Source organism: Vicugna pacos, chromosome 4 (assembly GCF_048564905.1).
Source record: "Vicugna pacos chromosome 4, VicPac4, whole genome shotgun sequence".
In the NCBI taxonomy this organism is placed as follows: domain Eukaryota; kingdom Metazoa; phylum Chordata; class Mammalia; order Artiodactyla; family Camelidae; genus Vicugna; species Vicugna pacos.
In genome coordinates, this window is record NC_132990.1 from 55,088,401 (window position 1) to 55,097,284 (window position 8,884).

Consider the following 8,884-nt stretch of genomic DNA (forward strand, 5'->3'; position numbering starts at 1 on the left):
CATATATTTAAATATTGCTCTAACTTGTTTACTATCACACTCTAAATCGGAATTGCTGGAGACTAACAGGTCCTTTAAATATACGCACATTCTTAATACTCAAAATATTTTAAGTAGTATCACTAGGATTTCTAAGCCCATATGGGTCTCCTGTCCCTCCACCAAGCTGCAAGTGATGGTTTGACCTGGTTTAGGATCTATCCTTCTACCCCATGTCATTTTCCTTCCATTACATGTGCTACTGCTTTAATGAGTTAGTAATAATTCTTGGAACCAAATTATAGCTCAACAAATGTTAGCTATTATTCCTGCCCCATTCTTAAGTCCAAAGAGCCTTCCCTCTTCAGAATCCTTTGTCCACCTAACTTTATAAGGTTAATTTGCTCTGAATCTCAGACCCATCTTCTCAATTTCAGGACATAGTCACCTGAGAATCACCTCAAACAACATGATTTCCCTATTCTACACCTGTCTCCTATCCCCAGCTCTTAACATTCTGTAGCTTTTAATAAAATTTGTATTTTATAGAATTTCTTAGATTTTCCAGGTTAGGGTATAAACCGCTTGAGACTCCAAAGGACATTAGGTACATGTGGAGTTCATTGACTAATAGAGATTATACATACACCTGTAAAAATCACCTATGCAAAACCCTTATTCCACGAGCCATCTCCATGCTACATGATATTCTATCAAGCACATTTTATAATTCTGTGAAGAGCACAGGCCTTGGAAGTGTTATTGGACAGTAGGTTCTTCTCTCTTCACAGAAAGAATTCAGAAACAACACAGAAGTCAAGAAAGTAAAGTTAGGATTTATTAAGGGATAGACAGTATGCTCTCAAGAGGAGAGGGGCAGACTCAAGGGAGTAGCTGCCCCGAGTTTCTTTGGCAAGCTGGCTACATAGGGTGTAAAAAAGAATGGGTAGAAGCAACATGGATGAACCTGGAGAATGTCATTCTAAGTGAAGTAAGCCAGAAAGAGAAGGAAAAATACCATATGATATCACTTATATGTGAAACAAAAAATAAAAAAAAGAGACAAACAAAATTATTTACAAAACAGAAACAGACTCACATAAAAACAAACTTATGGTTACCAAGGTGGGGAATGGGGTGGGAAGGGATAAATTGGGAGTTCAAGATTTGCAGATACTAAATAATATATATAAAATAGATTAAAAAAAAAGAAGTTTATACTGTATAGCACTGGAAACCATATTCAATATCTTGTAGAAACCTATGGTGAAGAAGAATATGAGAACAAATACATGTATGTTCCTATGTGACTGAACTATTGTGCTGTACACAAGAAATTGACACAACATTGTAAACTGACTACTTCAATAAAAATATATATTTTTTTAAATGGGTGGAATATTCACAGGAGAGGGAGTTTGGGGTCATATTTCCTGAATTTTACCTCAGCTCCACCTTCCAAGGGGAGGAGGGAGTTTTGTCCTTATTTAGTCCTGATTGGGAACTCAAATGAGGGCATGATGAGCGAAAGGTTACATTCAGATGCTGGAGATTCCAGCCCTGCCCCACCTTTCTTTATCTGCCTGCAGGACACTTGTCAACCCAGAATGTTTGGTTTATTATCAGTCCGGAGGTTCCTGCCTTTTCTAAGGACCCCCACTGTTCACAAGATGTATGGTTTCCTGCCCTTTTGGCCCATGTCCCCCTTTCTCTGCTCATATCTAGATATGTGCCTGCTCTAACAGAGACAGGCTTAGCTTAAACGCCACTTCTTCCCCTTACTAATAACTAGGGTGGCCTGGGCATGTTTCTGATCACCACCTTCCCCGGCTATGGCATGAAGATAAAGATAGCACCTATACCATATATTTGTTGATAAGATTAAATGAGATGGGATATATTATTCAATTAGCAAAACAATAGTTTCCACTATTAGTGGTTTCCTTTATGCCTCTATTTCATGGTTCTTCCTTCTGTTAGAGTCTTTTCACATCTTTCAATCAGTCATTATTGTCATTCCATAAGGTCAGGTATATGTAGCTTAAAAGATTAATCAGATAACACACAGTGTTCTGATAAATGGTAGTATTTTCATATTATAATCAAATTTTAATACACTTTATCATAGTATATAATACTGCAATCATTTATTACACTTCAATCTTTTGGATACCAGCAAATGCAATGGTAAAAGTGAAAACTCACCCAAAGATTCAATTTACTACATTAAAAAAAACAGGGTTTTAGAAAGGTGTCAGCATGTTCTCTGTATTAAAAACATGACTAAGTTTTTATTGACTGATACTATTTTAACATTTGCAGCAAGCCTATAACATAAAAAGGAAAAGGAAAACTCACTCACTTTTATAATTATAATCTAATAATACTGTATGCAAAGACAATATGATAAAGTTCAAGCAGGTCTCTTTTTGTTTCTCTGTTGCTTTGGTAAATTATTTTTTTCAAAGAATATATAAACAAATATACATAAGTATATGCATGACTAGGACACTGTGCTGGAGATCAGAAATTGACACATTGTAACTGACTGTACTTCAATTTTTTCTAATTTTTATTTTTTTCAGATCTCAGGAAATGATTATGTTCATTTTTTTTAATCCAAATTGGCCACAGTATCCTCCTTACATGTTATCTCTGTATAAAGAGTACCTGGCACAGTACTGGGAAGATACTTCACCTTGTTCTCAGCTGACTGAACCAAATGGATGGGAGTTGTTGCCAGAAGACCAGGAAAGACTTGTTTGTTATGAATTTTATACTACAGAACACAGAGTCTCCTGCCTACTGTGCAGTGAGACTTATTAATTAGCTAAAACTGATAACAGTGTCCAAATATTTTGTGATGTACTAAAAAGTTACATGTTGACAAAAAGTAATTCATACCTGCTGGGCAGATTTCTTTCAGTTTGCTGCACAATTGCCTTTGCATAAAGAACTGCTCTTTTGGTCTTATAGCTTCATAGCTTTTTTTTTTCCTACTTCATCTCAGTGAATAGACCTTAAATTCCATTTCCAATTCTCAGTCTCTCTTCAGTGAGAAAAACATCTTAATTTCAAACTTGACACCTTTAACCCATCAGTCCAACTCTTGCTTATAGTTGATTAAATGTGTTTCTTGTCTTTGAAATAACTTACCTCCAAACCATAGACTGTCTCTAAGTTGCAGTAACAACAGATATTTTTATCTTGCTTTTCTACTTGTAGTACTTGAAGCCAATCTTCATGACTCCTCATTAGTAGCTGAATTTCTAAAGAGCCAGCTACTGGTGAGTAATCATTTTGTCATAGAAATTCATTGATTTGTTGACATTTATAGAAACATGATTGTTGCAGGTATGATAACTAGGATAAATTCCTCTAGTTCAAATAAAGTATCATTAACTTCCTCTAGTTCTAAATAGGGAGAAAATTAATATTTAGCAATAAATTTTAGGAATAAGGCAATTTGCCCCCAAAGCCCAGGCTGAAACACTGTCCCATTCTGGAGACCCACAAACACCTAAACAATCTGCTTCAGGCTTCAGGACGTAATTTAAATGTTCTCAAGGACCTCTCTGTGCACAATTTAAATTGCTTCAGAGATGAAATATGCATAAAACTTATGAAACTTCAGAAATAAAGCCCTAAAGACCTAATTACAGGAAGCCTATTACTCTATTTCATACACAAAATCAGAAGGAGGCTTGTGTATTGTCATTGAAGTTTCCCCAGTTGAATTCTCTCTCAGTCTCTCTCTCAATATCTCTCTCTTTTTCTCTCTCTCTCTCTGGCCCCTGTCCTCCTCCTCACCACCTCTCTCTTACACACACACACACACACACACACCACTTTGGAAGTATAATTATTTTCTGTACAAACAAATTTTCTGTTCACTTTATAGATTTAGCTTATAGTAAATGTTGACTTTTTGAATAAACATTTATTTATACTGCAAATATTCTAAAAGTGATACATACTCACTATGAAAGAAAAAATTCTAAAGGAAGGAAGGAAAAGGGGAGGAAACAAAGGTAAGGCAAGGAAAGAAAAGATTCTCAGGCAATATACAGAGGTGTAAAAACAAAGCTGAGTATAAATCATAATTAAATAACCTAGTGATAACCATAGTTCTAAAAAGAGGCTGATCTTCATTAGAAAACAATATAATAACTCAGGCTAAAATCATTTGCCCCTTTCTCCTCAGCATTCACTGAAGCCCCTTAAGGTTGAACACTTTCTAAATGTTTTTTCCTTCTTTCTTCTCTTTCTTTCCTTTATTTTTTAAATGTATTTTTAACAAAGTAAGTTCAAATTGTTTTGTTAATATATAATTCTAATAGTGAAATGAGTGGGTCAAAATAAATGAAGATTTATATGAATCCAAAGGATAATACTACTTTATGCTCCCAAAAGTGTTATGGACTTGCTGGTTTTCTCTTGCTCTTTTCATCACTGAATGTTGTCAATAGTTTAGTTTTTTTCTTATTTAAAGGGCTTAAAATGGTAGTTCATCATTGTTTTAAATGGCACTTTTAACTACTAGAGATGTTTAACTTTTTGTGCCTGTTAAATAGCTGTTATTTTCTATGTGTTGTATACCCATGTCCTCTGTCAATATTTCCATGAGGTGTTTATGTTTTCTAGTCACCTCCATTTATATGAAAGTTATTGCACACCTACTCAGTGAAGCTCATAGTAAGAAACTCTGTGAATGTAAAAATTCACAGTCTCTACCTTCAAGAATCCTATAGGTAGTGAGAAAAATATCCATGTAATCAAATATTTCAATAAAAGGTGATAATACTGCAATAAAAATGATGGCTTGGTATGCTACGGAAGTATAAATGACAAGCAATTCAGAATCAATAAATATCCAGAGGTGATACCTGAACTGATTCTTAATTTGTGAGTACAATTTTGAGAGACGATACCATAAGGAAGGACATTCCAGGAAGAAGAAACAATAACACCAATGGTGAAAGACAAGAAATGGCATGATGAATGCAGGAAACAGAAATTACTCAGCATCACAAGAATCTAAATAAAGAGGGAGACATGGGCTGGTGGAAGATAAAACCAAACAAAGCAAAGAGGGCCTTGTATGCCGTAAGTGTCAATCAGAGCTTAGTTACAAATGACAAAATACATTCTGGATGATCTAAGTAGAAATGAGTTATTTCATTTACTATTATTATTCAATGATGATATTGGGATTCTATCAGTCCTTCTCAGCATTCTCAGGAAATTTATACTGTTCAAATCACAAATCCTAAGAAACTAACTGAGAAACTGGAAAAATATGAAAACTTTTCAAAATAAATTTTCTGAATTAAAAACCTTCCCAAGTATCAAATAAGCATATTGGTATTCAAATGATAATGTATTTGTCCAGCAAATATGAACACATGGTTACATCAAAACAGGTAACTTGCCTAACTCTTTCTTTCAGACATTGATTCTACAATCCTGTGAGATTGCAAAAACCCTTCTGGTGTTCTCCTATGAGGACAACTATGCATATTAAAATTTCTACTTGCTTTAACTAAGTTTCTATCCAAAATTTATAAATCTGAGACTAAGAGTTAGATCAGTCATCCCAGAGAGTTTATGGAAGCAGTTGGACTTAAGTTGTGATTTAAAAAACAAAATTAGAGCCTGAGAATGCACGATAGCCTGTGGGTCAGACATAATCTGCCTGACCTCAGAGGTTTTCCACCTACCTGGGATTCTTAAGGAAGAAAAAAGTCCTATGAGATGGTGTAAAAGAATGAAAAATTGGGAGTTCGAGATTTGCCGATACTAAATAATATATGAAAAACAGATAAACACCAAATTTATACTGTATAGCACAAGGAACTATATTCAATATCTTGTAGTAACTTATGGTAAAAAAGAATATGAAAACAAATATCTGTATGTTCAAGTATGACTGAAGCATTATGCTGTACACCAGAAATTGACACAACATTGTAAACTGACTATACTTCAATAAATATACATATACCAAAAAACTCAAATCAAATAAAATAATAAAAAAGAAAAAAGAGAACTAATAGGTTCTTATAGCCTATTTTGTCAGAATGTGAATCTGATACATCAATGGTCTCAGCCTTTGCCATCAGATTTAATCTACGACTAACAATCATAGAAGCTAGAAGTAGTTAAATATAGTTCATGACTGATTAATATCTGTTCTACTAAAATCTAAAACTAATTTGAAAAATAAAATGAATTTACCTCAAATTCTGCAAATGTTTAATTTTTATATGTGTAAAATATGTTAATGTTCAATGTCCTCTGAATTTAAGGGTCCATTAATATAAATTTATCCAGCCAAACAGATTTCTTAGACTGTAGCTTACTCCTGAAAACACTTCCTCATTCATCTTGGGCTGTAAGTTAGAAGTATTCTTCAGATAAAGTAAAAATTTGAGGAGAAAGCCAAGGAAAATCAACATGTCACTTCTGGTCTGACATCCTCTGATCCTCTGTTTCCTCAAACTACTAAGGTCACAAAGCTAGTCAGTAACAGAGATAAGACATGAATGCAGGTCTACACTAAAAATCAAGAGCTTGGATAATCTAAGATTTGGAAAAGTACTGGAATTTCCTCAGGATATCAGAAAAATCTGGCTTCTTCTAAGACCTACTCATCCAACTTAACACAGTCCACATTATCTGGACCAGCAGACTGAATTTCAAACTTAGTTTAAATTTTCTAAAGTTTTTTTCATGCTAAAGCTAACATGTAAGCTGAACTTAAAAAAAAAGGAAACAAAAAACATATCCTGACTGATTGCATAGGGCTCACTCCTAAGCCCCATTTACCCACTTCCTCAATAGTTTCAAATGCGCAGTATCCTTAGAGTTCCACAGAAAAAAAACACTCTAGATACTGAGCAAGAAAACAGTATTTAAAGACTTAGGACAATTCGGACTTTAATGTGAAACCACAACATAAGGTTCTCCATTGAAAAATGTGGGTGCAGTATTTTGGGGGTTTTCTGTTCAGCTTTTTTCACAACAGAAAGCTTTATTTATTTTGAAAGATTCAATGAAGTGTTACCTATGAAATAATGTTCTGTAAAAAAGTGAACATAAAAAGGCATATAATCCAATTCCAATTCCAATACTGCAATAAATAGAATATGAAAGATAGTGTTCAAAAGTGGCCATCTCCTAGTGTTAGAGCAATGAGAGCTCTCTCTCTTCCTTATCCCACTGCCTGGTATCTTGCAAATTCTCTATAATGAACATGCAATAATTCTGAAATGCTATATGTCATTATTTAAAATTTTAAAAATAATATATGAAAGTGCAAAAAGAAGTTAAAAGTAACTAAAATTCCTAATTCTCAAGTTTAGACAATGTCTAATGTGTTCACAATCCTACACCTTTTCCATTCACTTGCTAAAAAAGCATTTGTTAAACAGATGTGTTATTGCCACCTTCACATCCTTATTTCTGAGACTGTATATTAAAGGATTTATCATGGGAGTGATCACCCCATAGAACATGGATATAAGTTTGTCAGTAGCATCCAAGGTATCTGAATTAAGTGTCTCTTTAGACTTGGGCTTCATGTACATGAAGAGAATGGTTCCATAGAATATTATCACCACAGTCAGATGGGCTGAGCAGGTAGAGAAGACTTTGCTTCTCCCCTCAGAAGAGCGAATTTTGAGGATGCTGAGAATAATTAATGTATAAGAAACAATGATTAACAACAGTGGTGTCAATATGAACAATGTCGTGGCCACAAGCATGATGAACTCATTGCCTGAGATGTCAGCACAGGCCAGCTTCATGACAGCCAGAATTTCACAGGAGAAATGATTGATGACGTTATTTCTACAGAAGGGCAACTGTACCACAAATGCAGTTTGTACTGTGGAGTTGACAAGCCCTGCAAACCAGGACGCAGCCGCCATGGGCACATAGGAATCCTTGCTCATGATGACAGAATATCTCAGAGGGTTGCAGATAGCCACATACCGGTCAAAGGCCATCATGCCCAGGAGCACACACTCTGTTGTCCCCATGGCCAAGCCAAGGAACATCTGCACTGCACAGCCAGAGAAGGAGATGGTCTTTCTTTCCGAGAGGAAGCTCACAAGCGTGGAGGGAATGGAGGTGGTGGTGTAGCAGATGTCCAAGAAGGAGAGGTTCCCCAGGAAGAAGTACATAGGGGTGTGAAGATGAGAGTCTAAGATGCTGATTAAAATAAGGGTGCCATTGCCCAGAAGGATGACCACATACATCATTAAGATTAGCACAAAAAAGAGTAGTTCAAGCTTTGGGTAACCAGAAAGTCCCTTTAAAAAGAACTCCACCAGAACTGTTTGGTTTTCCCATTCCATTTTACTTCTCTCTTTTACCTGTAAGAATTCAAAATTTAAAAAATAGTTTCTTTACTATGGTAAGTCCAAGTTCATCAATGCACAAATATAGAAATTTGCCATGGACCCAATGAGAAGATAGAAGAAAGGAAAAAGGGAAGGGGAAGAAGAGAGAAAAGATAAGACAGTGAAAAAATAAACAATGCAGGAAGAGAAATACTAGGGAGAAACTATTGTATTGATCACTCTTTCTGAACTAGCAACTGTGCATGAGATTTTTCCCACACATTACCTCATTTCAACCCCACAACTTTTATCATTTTAAATATAATGAACTTATCTAAATTAAACTAAGAGAGTTTAAACCTAAAGTCATATAATTGATATGCAGCAAAACCTGAGCTGAAACTCAAGCCTGCTTGTAGTCCATAATTATCTGAGATTTAGACAGCCCATCTGCTGGGTCAGGAAGACTCAACAGTAAGCCACTGCATACTAAAACACTGAAAGAAATGTGTCAAACTGATAGGAGAATGGTCAGCAATAAACTTAACCAGTGTTTATTG

At 35.1% G+C, this 8,884-nt stretch overlaps 1 protein-coding gene across 1 annotated transcript; it reads right to left on the reverse strand.

Moving 5' to 3' along the window:
* Positions 1 to 7,360: 7,360 nt before the first annotated feature.
* On the reverse strand, positions 7,361 to 8,398 carry LOC116280327 (olfactory receptor 13C2). The gene has a single exon (XM_031677372.2). It carries the CDS (start codon positions 8,337 to 8,339, stop codon positions 7,383 to 7,385), a length of 957 nt encoding a protein of 318 aa, XP_031533232.1. The 5' UTR covers positions 8,340 to 8,398; the 3' UTR covers positions 7,361 to 7,382.
* Positions 8,399 to 8,884: the final 486 nt, after the last annotated feature.